The 18,662-nt window shown below is 40.8% G+C and overlaps 1 protein-coding gene and 1 non-coding gene across 6 annotated transcripts in view; one reads left to right on the top strand and one right to left on the bottom strand.

Annotated features, from left to right (window-relative positions):
* The window catches only part of GPATCH2L (G-patch domain containing 2 like), a 60,793-nt gene that overhangs the window by 20,670 nt on the left and 21,461 nt on the right, over positions 1 to 18,662 (bottom strand). For 2 of the 5 annotated variants that reach the window (XM_023628148.2, XM_070250223.1), the window contains exons 4-8: positions 17,948 to 18,124; positions 16,449 to 16,528; positions 13,354 to 13,421; positions 12,422 to 12,461; positions 10,324 to 10,409 (exon numbers count right to left, since the gene is read on the bottom strand). In XM_023628148.2, coding sequence (XP_023483916.1) covers positions 10,324 to 10,409; positions 12,422 to 12,461; positions 13,354 to 13,421; positions 16,449 to 16,528; positions 17,948 to 18,124 — 451 coding nt within the window. Of the gene's footprint in view, positions 1 to 10,323; positions 10,410 to 10,755; positions 12,462 to 13,353; positions 13,422 to 16,448; positions 16,529 to 17,947; positions 18,125 to 18,662 lie in introns of all 5 variants that reach the window. The other 3 variants (XM_023628147.2, XM_023628149.2, XR_011432243.1) reach the window with 2 other exon arrangements.
* On the top strand, positions 2,729 to 2,835 carry LOC111770518 (U6 spliceosomal RNA). Its single transcript, XR_002803789.1, has one exon. It is a non-coding gene; the product is annotated as a U6 spliceosomal RNA (small nuclear RNA).

Here is an 18,662-nt window from a genome sequence, read left to right as displayed (position 1 = left end):
GGAATGCAAACTGGTGCAGCCACTATGGAAAACAGTATGGAGATTCCTCAAAAAGTTAAGAATAGAAATACCTTATGACCCAGCCATCCCACTACTGGGTATCTATCCTAAGAACCTGAAATCAGCAATTCCAAAAGTTCCATGCACCCCTATGTTCATCACAGCATTATTCACAATAGCCAAGTCATGGAACCAACCTAAGTGCCCAGCAACTGATGAATGGATAAAGAAGATGTAGTATATATATATACAATGGAATACTACTCAGCCATAAAAAAGGACAAAATCGTCCCATTCACAACAACATGGATAGACCTTGACGGTATTATGTTGAGTGAAATAAGCCAGACAGAGAAAGACGAACTCTGTATGACTCCACTCTTAGGTGGTAGTTAACATATGGACAAAGAGAACTGATCAGTGGTTGCCAGGGGAAAGGGGGGTGGGGGGAGGGCACTAGGGGTGAAGTGGTGTACCTACAACATGACTAACAATGATGTACAACTCTAATTTCACAAGGATGTTAACTTTCATAACCTTAATAAAAAAAAAAAAACAGAGAAATGTATAGAATAGAGCTTCAATCTTTTCCACAAACAAGGTACTCGAGTACTTACAGACCCAAACTCCCACTGTCTGAGCACTCTGCTCGAATTCAGCCATGCTTCTGCTAAAGCGCTTCAGAAAGAGAAACAAGTCGAATGAAGGCAGCAGTTCACGCTCAGGCTTGCTCTTCTTCATGTTAAGCTCATTAAAGGACTCTCCCAAACGTTTTAGACTAAATGTTAACACCATTTCTTCAAACTAAACTATGTGATTAGACGTCAAGAGAGTGGTTACCCAGGAGCTGGGGGGAGTGGGAGGAGGGATAATGACTAGAAAAGGCACAGGGAGCTTTTGGGATTCTTTCTGGTAATGTCCTGCTCTGGATCTCGAGGCTGGGTACTCGGACGCGACTTCAGGAAAATTCAAGTGTATATTGCTTTGTACACTTCTCTGTATGTATATTACCCTTCAATAAGAAGTTTAATTAAAAAACATTGCTTCTTCAAGATCAATGTTTACAAAATGCTGAGTTTTACAAGACAGATGAAAAGCATAAGAAAAGTACTCGAAAGGGTTTTACGGTATTAATTCTCAGAGTTTCAACTTGGGCCAAATTAAATAAATACTGCCTTTCATTTACACAGCATCCATCAATTTCGCAGCTTCGTATGTTTGATATATGTCAGTAAGACGGTTAAGGGCACATACTGTCACTCCTTTGTGGACCTAGTCAATAACATCTATCTCACATTTTGAAGGAATGACACATTTTAGAGTAAAAAGAAACCATTTATGCACCAAAATGTTTAAATTTTTAACCATTTTGAATGGAAATATGGTGGTTTGTAAAATGCTTATTTATTTTAGTAACATGAAAATAAATATTACTCACCTACTATTACACACACAGGCTATTACACGGCACTGTAATCTGCAGCGTCGTCAGGGAGCTGCTGTGGACTCAAAGGCTCAGGCGGTCCTTAGGCCGCCCTGCCCTCTGGGCCACGGTTCCTGGATCCCCACTCTGCCCCGCTCAGGGCTAAGGGCTTCAGGGTTAATTGTCCCTACTTTAAATGTCCCCCGACTGCTAAGCCTCCAGCCTGTTACTTCCCTCCGCAGTAAATGATCCACTTCTACCACCCCATTCCCACTCCTAATTGTTACCTTGAGCACTAAATCCTTCAAATTTTATAAATTCCTCTGGTTGTAACTTAAGAAAGAACTGACGGCTTTCCAAGGAAACCACAGAATGCAGCTTAATAACCTGATCACCTTATTTTGTTGTAAACGTATGTATTTGGGGGTGGGTTATTTCCCTTCTTCTCAGCAATCCTTTTGCTTCTTTCATTGTTCACCAAGGTTTCACTGAGTTCTGGGAGTATGGTGGTGAACAAAACAGACGGTCTCTTCCCTAACGGGCCTCGTAGCCTCATCTTATTTCCAGCTGCACAGCTTTTCTGGCTCCAGAATGTGGATAACAAAGAAACTGAGGCATGGATAAAGAGAAGTCATACTCATTCCTAAAGCTCAGTTTAATGCTCCTTCCCTCTTAAAACATTCCTCTTCAGACCATTTCCAGGTCGAAGAGCTATGTCATAAGAGGCAGAATAACATCACACCCCAGGGCTGAGTACAGAAAGGATATTTTTCTCTCCCTGTGTCCCTTCCTAGTACAGATTTGGGGAGGGAGGAAGAGAAACAGTCCAATTGTTAGTGAAGGAGAGTAAGACATTTTCCTTCCCTTTGGTTTGAAATGAACCCTAGTAATGGTAGCGTTGACAGCTTGGGAAAATCTGTTTTCCCCTGTGAGGGCTCCGTCTGCCCTCTAAGAGAAGAACATTAGAGGATAAAAAAGGGAGAGGACCCAGAAGGAACCGGGGAAAGGAAAAGGGAAGCAGGGGGCTTGGAGCAAGAGGATCTAAGGAGCAAGAGGATCTGAAGGAGACAGGCAATGGAGCCTGCCACGCTGTACAGTGCACTCAGAACACCAGGACAGGCCTGTTCAGGAGCCAAGAATCATCTGCGTGGGGCTGGAAGGGCCCCTTGTGTTATGTTGGGGAAACTGAGCAGGGAGGCAGGCAACTGCCGCAGCCTCAGCTTCCTATTCAAGAGGCAGCTGCAGTTTCTTATCTGTCCCAAAATAATTCCCTATCAATGAACTGTAGACATAAAGAATTAAAGAGTGCTCGCTTCGGCAGCACATATACTAAAATTGGAATGATACAGAGAAGATTAGCATGGCCCCTGCGCAAGGATGACACGCAAATTCGTGAAGCGTTCCATATTTTTGGTGAACATGATGTAATGTATACAGAATTCGAAATATGATGTACATCCAAAAAAAATAAAAATTAAAAAAAAAATTTAAAAAAATAATTAAAGAAGGGAAGGAAAAATAAAGAGACAGAAATCCTCCCACCCCCCTTTTCATTTAGCAGTATTTACCCACCTTGGCCCCCTTTCTTTTTAATGTGTTATTTCTTTAGTTTGTGTTATTTTACTCTGACAGTGTCCCTATCTACTCTCACAAGATAGAAAGTGAAAGGACAACACACAGGGGAGGTGTCACAAAGGACAGGGAAAGAGTGAGCTTCCCTTCTCATCCACACACAGACCTGCCCTGGAGGCAGAAAAGGGTGAGGCTCTAACTAGACTGTCAAACTTTTACGATCAGCACACAGTTGTTCTTGTGTTGTAAACCACATACTCTACGAGGGGAGAGGGGACCTTCCATTTACGCAGGGGGCAAAAAAGGCTAAGTTAAGCTAAAATCTCTACCAAGTAAAACTTCCTTCTCAACTGGAGCGGCAAAGGGCCATGAGAATCACGTAAGGAGGTTTTACAAAATACACAGGCCCCACCATGCTGGGATGGAAGGAGGATCAGTAATATGTTTATTTTGATATTTCTCCTCAGGTAATTCTGATAAGCTTCTACCTATGGTGAAAATTACTGAGTTAAAAAAATATACCAAATTCTCAAAGCCAAGCTAGTCAATAAAAGAGATCTAAATATTTAACTTAAAGAATAACAGGATGATTAAATGAATATAACTTTAGATAGAAATATTACTCTGCAGTATAGAAGCAATTAACGTAGAGAAAAGCCAGGCCACACTTCATCTGTTTCATCTGAGGGTGCTCAGGATTCTTTGGGCACGACTTCTTTCACAGCATGAGTGCTGACTTGGGACTTCCCATGAAAGCATCACATTCAGTGGCATTTGCCAGAAAGAATTTACAGGGGTGGAAATGAGCATTCAAAGCAATAAACACCCTCTTCAAAAATTCTTACTTCAAGAAAAGTCACTAAATTCATATCATAAATGTGAAGGTGAATGCTGAAGATTAACAATTAATTGAAAGAGTATTCTGTATAGTCACACAGAAACACAACATTTCTATTTTTTTTTTTTTTACTGCAGGTAATTGAAAGATCAGGTGAGTTGTTAAAACCGCAGTGTTACTTAGGAAACTGGGCAGATCACTATGTCCCTGGGGCAGGAATGTACTTTAAGAGAAAATAAAAAATTACTTTGAGAAATACATGCATGTTTAATAGAACCAATGATGGCAAAAAATGACTGAAGTGACTGCTTTAGATTTAGAACAAAGATGTCTAGAGTCACTCCTAAGGAGAGAAAACAGTCTTTATCTGCCAAAGGCAAGCTAAATTTAAGGAATAGTTCACCTTCAAAAATCACTCTTTTTAAAAATCTATTGAAAAGTTCATTTTTTTGTATGAAACAAAAATAAAATTTATTATGAAAAGGTATTTATTTGCTGTACTTTTTCTTTTTTTCATGAATTTATTTGTTTATTTATTATTTTTTGGGGGGGGGGGAGTTATCCCTGAGCTAACATCTGTGCCAATCTTCCTCCATTTGTATGTGGGATGCCACCACAGCATGGCTTGATGAGCGGTGTGTAGGTCAGTGCCCGAGATCCAAACCTGCAAACCCCAGGATGCTGAAGTGGAGCGTTTGAACTTAACCACTATGCCACTGGGCCAGCCCCACTGTGCTTTTTATTAAACACATACAAATAAGTAATATCAGGAAAAAAATTATTGATATTTCTAAGGACCAAAGGTCATATATATCATATATTCCAATTTTTGTCCTTAATTACTAATCCATTCACCTCAATTATTTTTAACAAAAATTTATGGAGGCCTACCCCCATGAATGTGCAGAGGGTACACACAAGATGACTGAGGCAAGGGCCCATCCACCGGGAGCTCACGACATGGTGAGGAAGGCTGCCGCATAAAGAATAGATGCAGACACTGAGCTGCAACCAGGGAACAAGCAAAGGGCTAGGGTAAAATGAGGGAGGAGAAGATTCAATCTAGGCAAGTAAAGAGACCCCTTCCTCACATGTGCTTTTATCTGGAGGATTAACTGACATTTATTAAACACCCAGCAGGGGAAACAGTCTCACAGACACGCACATAGGCAAGGATCTGGGTGGGCCTATGACACTAGAAGCAGCTAGGGAGAGAAAATCACTTCACAATTATAGGACACAGAGGAGGTTTCTAATAGGAAGAGATCCTGGCAATTTCCACCAGTGTTTGCACTCAAACCTTATCTTCAGCAGCCTGTGACAAACTGCTCACCAATGCCTGAAAATTCTCCAGAATCTACCTTCCTTGGCTGGGCCAAGGTTGGCATATCATGAAACTGTTTCATGCCACCCACAGGAGCAGAAAAATTTCGCATGAGTTGGAAAGAGGGATATACTACGTTGGCAAAACAGAGAAAATGCTTTCATCACTCCCCTTAAGCAGTAAGACACCAACCGGCTGAGAGCTGCTGTAAACAAGACCGTCCAACAGAGGACAAAAGATTCAAGAACCGTGTGCTATATAATGGGAAGTTCCAGGAGAATTAGGCAGCCTTACGGACAATATTGTAGCAGAAACGTGTTCTCACACATGGCCGAAACTAAGGCACTCAAGAGATGAGTCAGAGCTGCTGTGCTCACAGCATGCCCAGCAGATACAGGGCTAATACGAGGTTCTGTCCCCCAAGCCCTGAGGTAAAACCTGAGGCTGTTTACTATGGCTCCAAAGGTCAAAATTAATAGCATGAATTGAGTCTTCTTCTTGCTCTTTGAAAGTCCTTGTCAAATGGCACAGCCAGCTGGGCACACAACTCTGATATGCAGATCATAACGTTTGTGAACAGATAAAATGAATTACAATGAGCACCGCCTATCGTATTGCCACTCTAATGGGCAGGAAGGTTTCTCTCTTTTTTACCCAAACACTGTCCAAATGCCTCCTCTTAGAGTCCATTTGAGGCCATTTAAGCACCTCAAGAATCCGTGCTACATCTCATTAGCAAACGACTCGAAGCCAACTCAAGTTTGCAAGACTGCAATTATCCTAAGAACAGGGGAGGGTAGTCACTGCCTAACAAAATAACAAGAGCAGCTACCAGTATGCTAAATTTTCAAACGTGTTATTTCATTTTAGTCCCCACTAGCCCAATAAATATTGATATTTCCCTTTCAAAGATGAGGAAATTGAGGCATGGGAGGCTAAGTCATTTGCCCAGGTGAAGCTAAGACTCTTACCTGGGTCCACCTCACACTAATAACCACTAATACAAGATTAAGAACTTAGAGAAAGAATAAATGGAAAATGGTGATATATTGCCAAATCACCACCCAAAACAGAGGAAAGGCCAGGAAAGCTGGAGAAAACTGACAACTGCCATTAAACACTCAAAAACTACAACTGGTGGCCTGTGCATCATACAGAGAGATGTAGCAATTGATAAGTTCTAGTTATGGTTTTCTAAAGCAATAACGGTTAGAAAAGCTATCCTTCACAATCAATAAATCTCTCCTTTTGGGAAAAGCTGCCTACAGCACTAGCTCCTTATTACCATTCTATGACTGTGCCCTTGACAGCAGCACCATCGCCTCTACCAGAACACCAATCACACCATCTGCTGTTGGAACAGCAGCAATTCTTAACACCGATACCAAAGAGTACTACTTTAATAGCAACATCCCAACAGCAGCAACCAAAACAGCTGGTTTAGGAATTGTATCCATGCTCCCTGGCGACTATCCAACCATCCATACGCCCACTCAACACTTGTCCCACTTGTTAATCACTAAACGCTGGGCACTATGCTAGACCCTAACAATCTCTTCCTCACCTGCAGCAGTTCTCCAATTCGAAGAAGTCCAGTTTCTACCTCCCCTAAGGAATCGTGCTCACAATATCAAAGCACAGAGCTTGTGCCAATTACGAAATGGGATTTCCTGTTAAGCAAATTACAAAGCACCAGTCATAAAACCATATGCATTTAGGACAATAGTTCTTAACCCTGGCTGCATATTAGAGTCACCCGGGAACTTTAAAACAATGCCAATGCCTGGGCCTCATCCCAGACCAATTAAATCAGAATCTTGGGAAGTGGGGCCAAGCATGGATATATTTTTTAAAGCTTCTCAGGTGATTCAAAAGTGCAGCCAGGGTTGAAAACCACCACGCTTAAGTTATTTCTAGAGTGGAATTTCTGAAAACCTCTTAACCCATTCATCTATTAGGTGGTACAAAGACCACAAAGACACCCTCTCCCATCCGTTGTGCCTGCCATCTGGGCTGTATTAAAATAATACATCAATAAAATGTTCTTTTAAAATCACGGTTCCATTATTTCTTCGTTTATAGCAATGAAATACTAAACAAGAGAGTACCCTGAGGTCACTCACTGACCCCCAGGGGCCCCCAGGCCTCACTCTGAGAACCAGAGCTGTAGAATGCTCTAGCAAATGAGGAGGTGGTTGAGGGGTCCTCACTCTCACGCAGTTGAGTATTTGAGAGAGTGGAACTGGCAACGTCCAGGCAGGAAGCAGCCTCAGCTCAGTAACCTGACAGGAGGAAACCTTCACAGTTCAGGCATGATTATCAAACTCTTTGTGCTCTTAAAGGAGAGTAATTATAGGCATGTGAAAAAAGGGAAGCACTCCCAGAGGAACTCTTCCTCACATGCTTCCCAAGAGGCACTAGGGCCATTAAAAATTCCATGATGAAGAGGAAAAACAGCCTGGGAAGAGCCAGGAGGCAATGCAGCAAATTAATACACCAGCCCTCCTCGGGGAAAGCTGTGATAAAACAGGAAACACTTCTCTCTTCGCAAAATAAAATTATACCATTAATGATAACAGTCACCACACACACACACACACAGATCGTTCTAATGATGGGTGTGAAATTCCCAATGCTGCCCAGATGCTTTGAAAGAAATCTTTCCCTACTACAAATAAAATGGAACAAGAAAAAGGTAAAATTTCCATTCAAAACAGTTTTTAATACAGTCATTCACCTGCCCCTTCCCCCCCACCACTCTTTAACATTCTTTCCTAGGTGCCAGGCTTTGTTAAACGGCCCACCCTTCGTAAAGCCTGCCACCCAGTTCGGAATCTGCTCTCATCAGTTGGCCACACGGGAGCTAGACTGCTCCTTCTCTACTGACCCCATGCAGGGCAGGGACCCCACTACTTCAAAGGAATGAGAGGGAGCCCTGAGAGCTCAGTGTTTCATCATCCACATTTTCTAAAATCTGCATAGAGGTCACTTGCGCTGACCATTTCCCATAGATTAGTGGTCCCCAACTTCATTGATTGTATGCTCTCATGAGTAAAAAATTTCAGCAAACACTCCTTCTATATGTAATACATAGCTATAAAACAAAAATAAGTGCTGCTAGACCTAATATATGTAGAAATTTTTAAGAACAAGATTATAAATAAATGTAAGTTTAAAAATTTTCTTCCCCCATCCCAAAGAACCTTGATGCATGCAATCCACTTTGTATCCACTGCCCTGGGAGTGATGTCCGCAAGGACAAGGATGAGGTATAACTGTCCATATTCTCTCGCCTTGCTTTTAGCAATGGTCAAAAGCAATAAGCAATATTTCCCTAGAGCTGAGGGCACCAGAAGCACAGCCTAGACTTCCTTATGTTTCCAAGTCCAGGCACAGGCCGTGCCAACGAAAGAATGAAGATAATGACGTGGATAATGAGATACACAAAGAAACAAGAAGCTGACACCCACTCCAGCCAGGATGAGGATTTAAAGGCAACAGGAAACTGGATTAAAGCAGGGATACCCATCTCAGCACAGTACAGCTCTAGGTAGCAGAGGTAAAGGGAGGAGGGCAAAGAGTCCACTCTTAACATCTGATATGATATGGCACTCCTCATACAGTCTTCCCAAAGAGTATACACAGCCATTGTTTTATTCGGTATTAAGACAAAAAGCCGGAGAACTATTTGCTTACGGAGTGAAACCTTGTGTCTTCCAAGATAGCTTGAGTCACCATCTCTAAGAAAACCTCGCTGAGCCTCAGACTTAGGAGCCCCTCCTCTGTGCTCCCTATCATTCTGGTGCACACCTGTATGCACTTGTCAATCCATACTGTAACTGTCCATTTCCACACCTGACTTCCCCAAGAGAATGTAAGCTCCTTGAGGGCAGTACCTAAACAAAGAGCCCAGCACATAGTAGGGAGTCAGCAAATACTGAATAAATAAACAGCATACTACTGAAGAAAAGGCCTTTCAGGGGTAGTTTATCATCATCCCACAATTTTCTGCAGTCTCAGTAACACCATTTGTGATGGTCTTTCTCTTCAAAAGACTTTCCTCATTGAAATACCACTTCTCCAGTAGAAGGTTTGGCAGTAGGTATGGTGCAGAGTTTATTATTACAGGCCACGCTCTAATTGTACCCATGAAAGAACAACTTCTCTGTGCAGCCTACATCCCAAATCTATGAACATATCCATTTAAGAACTTATTAGGGCAAAACAAGAAGGAAAAAATCATCAGAACCGTGGAAAGAATTCTTTGTGCCACTAGAAATCATACAAGTATTATGCTTCAGACTATTAGCGGCTCTTTCGTGCACAATAACCCTGCTCGGGGATGCTACCATTAACACCATATTTACTACGCATGTCAGCTAACTTTGCCTAGCAAGTGGCAGACACTGTGTTAGGAGCTGGGGATATATCAGGGAACAAGGCAAGATCCCGGCCCTTTCAAGCTTATACTTTAGTGAGAGAGATGCGGGTGAAAACCAGGGGGAAAAACTTACAAGCAAATTCATTACAGACTGTGATAAAAGCTCTAAAGGAAAGAAACAGATAACAAGCAGAGAGAGCTGGAGGCAGCCCCTTTAGATAGGATGGTCCAAGAGGTCCTCCCTGAGGAGGTGGCATGAGTTGAGCTGAAAGGGAGCTCATCATGGGCAGAGCTCTGAGACGGCAGTCCAGGCACAGGGAACACATACTCAGAGGCAGGAACGGGCTGCTGTTTCTGAAGAACGCAGTGGGACTCCCTGCGCAGCTGGGTCTCTCCCACGGTGAAGGGGAAGAAGCGTATGGAAGGAGTTTGGACATGCAGGCAGAAGTCAAATTATGCAGGGTTTTGCAGATCATGCAAGAACCATTAATAATAATAATGTTCTTTGAAGATGGGGCTTTTAGCAAAAGAAATACAAAATATGAGCCAGAAGACTTAGGTCAAAATTGAGACTTAAATCACATATTAGTCATGTGACCACAGCAAAGATACTTCACCACTCTGCCTCACTTTCTGCATCTGTAAAACATCTACTGACCTCAAAAGGTTGTTGTACAGATCAAATTGGATACTATACACAGACATACTTTAAGATTTGAAAAGTGTTATAAAAAGGAAAATGGTATTGCCTGGAGGAAAATCACAGGCACTAAGGAGACCATTACCTGGCAGAGCAGTGTGCTGGTGAACATCTTCGGTGAGAAGCATCAGCGAGAACATCCAGGGAGTAAAGGGGAGAGAGCGGATTAAACTGCAGGAATAAAGCAGAGCATTTCAGGAAGGCTTACACAAACAGACCTGGTCCTAAAGGGTAACCTGCTGTTTGATTGCTTTTCCCCTTTGACTGTTAGTCTTTTGCCACACCACAGACACCATTTAATAAAGCTGCACGTATTCAACGGAATACCCATGAATGGAGCACACGTGATCCAGTACGCCTCAAAGGAAGACTATTCCTTGGCAAACAACAATTTTTCAAAAACTCCCGATACACAATAATTACTTAATTGGCAAAAGATAGCACTTTCTGACATTAACGGGAACTTATGCCTATTGATTATCAGCCCTTGTTTCCAAGAAAACTAGCATGAAATTACCTTATTCCTTATCCTGGCAATGTTCCCAGTGAATAACTGGTTAGCACATACCAGCAGCACAGTGTAGTGGAACCAGAACTACATTAAAGAATGAGAATACCCAGCGTTTAGCTCCAGTCTACCACTGAGTTGCCATGTCTTAAAAATTACATCACTGCTTGGAGCTTTACCATACTCACCTGTAAAATGGATGTATCATTATCTGTCTTATCTATTTTATAGGATTATTGTGAGGGCTAAGTGAAATATTGCTTTCAGTTTATAAAGCAATTTTAGTTTCTCATCTGTAAAACATCAATTGACCTCAAAGGCAGGTGTGAGGATCAAATGGGATACCATATATAAAAGTGCCTCACTTTATGTTGGCTAGCCTTCTTTGGACTTTTTCCACAATAAATAATCCTCCCCAAAAAGGTCAGATCTAAATACATCTGAAGACTGGAAGAATTCTGAATGGTAATTTCAAAAGAACTTTAAAAGAAGACAAACTAAGCAACTGTTCTCTCTGTCACAGAGGTTCCAGTCCCAGTTCAACCAGCTGTGTGACTTTGGGCAGTTTAAATCTTAGGGTCCTCCAGCTCCTCATCTGTAAATAACAGGCCTGGATTAGGGGATCAGCACAGGTCCCTCCACCTTTAGAGCCTCTGCTGCAAACATGATTAGGACTCTAGCTCTGAGCTCCCCAAACTACAGACTCTCATATACCACCTTAATGACTTTCTCTTCATCTGCCCACTACCTGCACTACTATTTTCTGAGTAATTTTCTTTATATCAATTATTTTTACCCAGCTTTGTCCTTACTATATTCCTACAAAATAACAAGTTTGATAAAATGATTACATTTTTCTAATGTAAATTATTATAATTTAAAAATTGTGTGTCCATTTCCCATCTAAAATCATCTCATAAACATGGAGCAGTTAGGCCTACCACTGCTCTAGTTCATTTTCAAACAGTGACTTCAGGATGAAGCTTCCAAGTCTAAAACATAGATCAACTTAATGAGCTACTAAGTAGCCAAAAAAAAATCATGGAGCAGTAGGAAGCCTGAGAATATTTCCCTATCAGTTGTCATCCATTTTACAACCAATCACCAAGATAAAGCAACCCCTCGCCCCAAGAAATCAAAAAGCTTCAAACGTAGGGCTATATCGATAGCCACTGTCAAGAATCTTAACACTGTGACCCCCTACAAAGGCTCAGCCCAGAGAAAAGACGAAGAGGGTAAGGCTCTAAGGCCTCAACCCGACTCTACCCAGAGCAGCTCTTCTTCTGTTTCATCTGTTTCAGCTGCAACATTGTACTCCTCAGCACAGGATTCCAATGTTGAACTAAACCATGAGGAGAGCAGTTTAATTCTGATTTCTTACTGCAAAATTCAAAACTAAAATGAAAACTGGATTCCTATGAAATAAGTGTTACAAGTAATAAACTGAAGATAACAGCTGAATCTAAAAGGGGAATGAGATACAGTTCTTATCAGTGAATACTGGATATTCTTGGAAAACAGCTCTCCAAGAAAATCAGAATAACACAGGGAATGGGAACCTTACCTCATGTGCACAAGCAGAAATGTGAGGAAAATCAGAAGCCAACGCTTTATTCTTTCTAAAGAAAAGGAAACCAAATGATAAAATAAAGATGATAAAGAAAAGCGATCTTACCTGATTTCGTTCTCTTTTCCCAGCTGACGGTAACCAGAAACTAAAGAGAAGGAGAGAATAACAGGAAAGAAAACAATAAAAGAAGTGGTAGAAACATTACAGAGAGGAGAAGATTAAAAGGCGTTGGGATCACAAAGTGAAGACACAGAAAGAAATAGGAAAAAAGATGGAATTGGAGGAGAAAAGGAGAGACATGTTAAATGTGAATGAACTTTTTTGTGGAAAATAACTCTTTGAAAGAAAAAGCCTTGTAATGGAATGTAAAATAAACCCAAGATTATGGTGTGACACCAACACATTCTCAGCTGTGCAATGACAACACGATCCTCCATTCAACAAGGGCATAAACCACACACAGATCTTGCCTATTTTGTAAATTATAAATTTGACCAGGCTGGATGCATACAGAGTCATAACATTATACTGACCATGATGTGTACAAGAGACATTAAAGAGCCAATCATGTCAGGGGACGAAGTTGTCACTAGAAAAGGTGGAATGATTGTCCTACAGCTACACACAGGCTTCCCAATTGCTCTTATCACAGCAGTTAGGACAAAAAGGATATTTCTCTATCTAGAGGTCTAAAAATGGGATGAGCTTAAAGGGGAATATAGAAGCAATCACCCACTTTGAACAAAAAAAATTTTTAAGAGACAGAACAACAAGTTTAAAATATACCATCTTTATTGGAGGCTACTTTTATAATGCAGCACCTATAGAAATAAAAAGAACATAAACTAGTCTAGAAAGGAAAAAACATCACTCTCATGGGCTTAGGGTGTTAGCCATGTTAACTGTTATAAAGTGCAAGTCTTTAAGATCTCCTCTTTCAGCTCCAAAGTCGAATTTCTAGGTTCCTTCATAAAACTTCCCTCTGCCTCCTGCTCCAAGAACAGGCTAGGAGAGTCCACAAATATACAAGCACTTACTCTTTCTGCCGAGGGTCACTGATGATGTGGCCTATCCTCTCAGTACTCAGAGCACTTATGCTGGTCTCCTGAAAAGACAAGGAAGACAAGAGTATCATCTGACCACAGAAACAAATACACAAAGCACACCTGTCATCAAGCCCACAGCTTTCCCACAACTGTATCAGCAACCTCAAAGGCACAGGACAAATGTCAACCTTAAATCCAACAGCAACTACATTTCTTTTTATGGGAATCGATCTTAAAAGCATTACATGTTATTCTAGACTTAGTTTTCTCTAGTGCTCAAAAAGTCATAACATTGCTTACTATATATGGTATTTCAATACAGTGAGTAATACTTCCCACAGTTATTAAAGTATATGGAAACAGAAACACTTTTTTAAAAATCCAACAGCAGAAGCTAGCCCCATGGCCGACTGGTTAAAATTCCACACACTGTGCTTCAGCAGCCCAGGTTCATAGGTTCGGATCCCAGACACAGACCTACTCCACTCATCAGCAATGCTGTGGTGCCAACCCTCACACAAAATAGAGGAAGACTGGCATAGACGTTAGCTCAGGGCTAGTCTTCCTCAAGAAAAAGAAAAAAAAAAAAGAGGAAAATTGGCAACAGGTGTTAGCTCAGGGCACATCTTCCTTACAAAAAAAAAAAAAAAATCCAACAGCAGCCAATTTTTAACAGTCCAACACACCAAGCTCCCTTTATCATATGATAAAAACCCCAACAGCTTTCATAATGGGACATGTACTGAGTCCTCACTGGTAACAACTAAATATCTGCTGACTAAATGTATACACATCAAACAACTTTTCTAACTTACGAAATTGTCACCCTGTATTTTGTCTTTTGAAGGTCATCTCTCAAAGTAAAAATAAAAGTTTGTATAAATTGGTTCTTAAATTTGGGGTTCTCAAGAGTGTAATATGAAATCTTACCCGAAACACCACAAGCAATTCAGAAACTAATATCTCCAAAAACTGGAAAATGGCAGAAGGCACCCACCCTTCATTTAACTTGCGTACATTTACAATGAATATCGATCACGGTAGCGGGCATACCAGTGTGTACACGAGTAAGAGTTACACACATAAGAATAAGTGTTAAGATGAGACAGCATGTCACAGGCATGAATGTCAAGGATGTCAAGGCTGTTACTCAAACACATTTGTTTCTGGGAAAATATTATTATCTGTATTCATCTATGTGTGTGGATTAGTCTAAACATTAGGATACACATTTTAGCAGAACAATTGGCTATAGAAAAACTAATTTGAAGTCAGTTTCTGGGCAGGAGTGGCGCTAAATGAAAAGGTTTCACATACTGTAGTCTTCATATTCTTCATCCCTCATGCTATGCCTCCTGGTCACAGACACAACCAGGGTAGTGGGGACAAGGGAAAAGATGGGTGAAAAATGAGCTATTTGTTACAGCAGAAAAATTATTAACTTAAAGTGCCATAATGTTTAAATTTACAGTTTATTACTGTGTAAATTACAAGCAGTACTTTGCGTAATTAGCAACTTGCTGGCAGGGAGCTGTGAATGAAACTCATTATTTATGATTACAATTTAGAAAAAGAGAGGGGAGATGGGGGAGGGGAAGAAGGGGAGTAGAGCAGTGACCTCTGCTAGAAATGACAAATATCCCTTTAAGGTGATGAAGATGAATTAAACAAGTAAATATTATCCTACTCATTTGAAATCATTAGAGGCATGTTGCATCAGCCCTGGTTTTCCTTCCAGGCGAGCTAAAGGGGGCCTTCAAGACGAACCATGTACTTCCATGCAAGTGGAAGGCTCTTATTTTATAGGAGCTGAAACAAAGTAAGGCAGGTGACAGGGAGAACATTATCTGTCAAGCCTAACCAATAGAGAAAAGGTCCCCACTCCCAACCTCCTGCCTGCCTCCCCGCCATGTACTCCTACCCTGCTAGCTGTCCTCTTAAGCAGCAGCTCCCAGAATAGCAAAAGCAGCATTTCATTGTTTGCAAAATGAGTGATCCAAAAGAAGGTGTCATTCTTCCAATAATCAAATGTCTTTCTAATTAGAGATTTGAAACTGAATTTAAAGATAAAAGCAGTAAGAATCTGGGTTCATCTGGAAATAAACAGCCTCAATTCTTTTGCATGCCTAAAACTTTAGAAAGCAGTTCCCTGATTAAACTGTAAAACAGCAGCTCCCTGACGGCGGCCAGACTGCAGCTCTGACTACAACATACCCGAGCTGCCACACAGTAGGCGTTCTAACGGCTTACTGACTGAACAAACAAACTAATGCTCTAAAATGCTCTCCCTTCCTTCCTCTTTGCCCACCACCATCTTCTCTGACTGGTTATGAGCCTCAGTCTTAACCTATTTTCAATCTCAAAGCTAGAATAAAAATAAAACAATTTTTAAAATTTAAATTAAAAAAGATAAAAGAGAAGTAGACCTGGGGTCAATTCTCTATTCGGCCATTTCCATACAGGTAATATCACATATTTCCTAGCTTCTTTGAACTCAAGTTGTCCTCATCTGCTAAAGGGGAATATCACCTTTTTTACAAGGTTGTTGGGAGAAGTGCATGAACTGAGTGCCTCGCACAGACCGTGGCAAAGGCAGAACTGAGTCAATGGCACATCTTCCTCCCTAATGGCCAAGGAGTGGCTTCCGAAATTTGATAAAAAGAAAAAACTGGAAAGAAAACCTCTGTTAACAATTTCTAGAATGAAAGAACAAAATTAGGATAGAAGACGCATTCATGAATTTAGGAGGAGTCATAAAGAAGCCAAGGGTATTTTAACTCGTATATTAATAATATAAGATAAATCAAAAGAATAGAAGACAGAGCTCAGGCCTATGGATACAGAGACACAGACAATGTCAGGACAACGTGTGCTTTGTCAGAACCTCTGTGTGAACTATGCTTCATCTTTTAGGTGTGTATCCATTCATATTCTACATAACATTCACTCTCGTGAACTCACACAATACTCAGTTGGCTTAATTAACACCAGCGAGTTCAACAGCACCTTTGATTGTGAACAGGTACACAAATCCCACAGGGAATATTATCTTCCCACTAAGCCTAATAAAGGGTGAGAGCTACCACCTTCCCAACAAGCCTTCTTCGCCCCTTTCTGAGGCATCGAGCTGCAGCTCCAGGCAGACGATTCAAGCGAGCATGGTACCCTAAAAAAAAAAGCAGAAAGTCCTGAGTAAGTCAATGCAGAAGATTCATGAGCAATGATATACTTCCGGTACCCCAAAGGCCTTAACCCCCAGGATCTTACTAGATTGACCCTGAAACTAGTATCACTAGAATATCTGCCAAGGATTTATTATTCCCATGTCTCAGTCACCAGCAGTATGATCTTAGACACGTCATTTACCTCTGACCTAGGCACCCTCGTCTATAAAAGAGGAACAATCACTTGCTCAGTCCTATCTTACAAGGCTACTTTGAAGGGCCAATGAAAGAACATATGGAAGATACTACACAAAGATAAGATAGTATCAACAATTTCTAAATTAAGTTAAATGCTAGTTATTATCTCAAAAAACATTCTAATTCATAAAATAATGATAAAAATAGCATGCATAATATAATCCCATTTTTCTAACCCCGGTATGTGTTCTATATACAGAAAAGACAACTGGAAACAATGTGCCTCAGCCAGGGAGTAGTCCTTAGCAAGAACCAACTGCTTTCAGAGGCTTTCCATCACTCAAATCCATCACAACAAAATGTTATGATATTAGGAGCTTACAGCTCTTGGTGTAATTCTGGTCACCAAAATATGCTCAACAAAAACTTGATAAATGACTAACTGGTTGATTACTGATTACTGGGAATCCTAGAATCATAAATTTATAGAGCTAAAAGAAACCTCTGAAACAGTTTTGTTCAATGTTACCATATCTTAAGTGATGACCCTGAGGTCCCAAAGAAATGAAGTGACTGTCACAGTCACAGAGCTAGGTAGACAGTACCAAAGAGTATTACCACGTTTCCTTCTCCCTGTCCTAGCCTCTTTCCATCCCATCTTGCTACATCATAATCAAAGGGGAAAAGCAAAGGGAAGGGATATGTATTATATTAAAATCTATGTATTGTGTTGTATTAAAGTCTACAATAATAGAACTATCAAAGTAAAATTATTTAAGGAAATATTTTTAAATCATCCATTTAAAAAATGCCATTATACCTTGTATGCGAAAGTTGTTACTGAAATCTGTTCTCTTCCACGATCCAATACCTCAGGCTCCCATTGAGCACTCAAGAGTCCATCAGTTTCCCAGCAGGATAAGCACCCTCCCACGCTGCCAGGCTTGCACAGTGGCAATGGCGAGCTGAAGGAACGCCCTGCTATATTTATCCCAAGGGCCTCCACAGATTGATTTAGATAAGAATCTAAAGATTCCTATCTTTAGAAGAGAACATCAAGCTTTGAGACTCACCCTTGAGTCCTCCAGAAAAATCCCTAGACTAGCTCCAAAATCCAGACAGTGAATGTGGGCTTAGCAACATAAGTACACTTGCCAGGGGATGATTCTCCCCAAAGAGAACCATATAAGTGTCAAGTACATTTTGGTCTCCTCAAAACTTACCTCTTTGAGCTGGCCGAGAAGGTAAAAGGAACGTGGGATCTGAAAGTTTATCCAGTCCGGAATCCATTCTTTCTACTTCAGAGCAATGATCAGGAGCCCACTTGGGCAGAAGATTAGGGACAGTGAACCCTGGGACACACTCTCCTTCATAGAACCAATCACTCTGTTCATCATCGCCTAAAGTCAAGAGATCACATCATAAGCCGGAATTTTAACATGCTCTATGAAAAAGCAAATGGGAGAATAACTTCTCAGTCATATAGGTTTGATGATACTTTTTAAATAAATAAAGTCAAAGTACAAAAAAAATTGTTTTGATTCTTCTTCTTGATCCATATTATGATAAAAATTGGAACATCAAACTAGTTTCACATATATGTCATACTGTGTTATGCTGGACTGCTTTTAATAGTGAAAACTAATAAAGCTACCATTTACTAAGCCCTTACCACCTACCAGGATCCATACTAAAAATCTGTAAATATGTTCTCTCTCCCAAACCTTATACTAGCTCCAACTTACAAATGAGGCAACTAAAGCCCACAGAATTCAAGGTCAAGTCAGTAAATGATGAAGCCAGGATTTGAAGCCAAAGCCTAACTTCAAAGCCTTTATCACAAAAATAAACTGCCTCCCATGTACCATTCTCAGTGGTACAAATGAACGTGGGGGTTCAAAGCCCACAAATGCATCTCAACTCAAAACTAGCTGTTCC

The sequence above is a fragment of the Equus caballus genome, chromosome 24, assembly GCF_041296265.1.
Source record: "Equus caballus isolate H_3958 breed thoroughbred chromosome 24, TB-T2T, whole genome shotgun sequence".
Lineage (NCBI taxonomy): Eukaryota > Metazoa > Chordata > Mammalia > Perissodactyla > Equidae > Equus > Equus caballus.
This window is presented reverse-complemented; position numbering and strand designations above follow the sequence as displayed.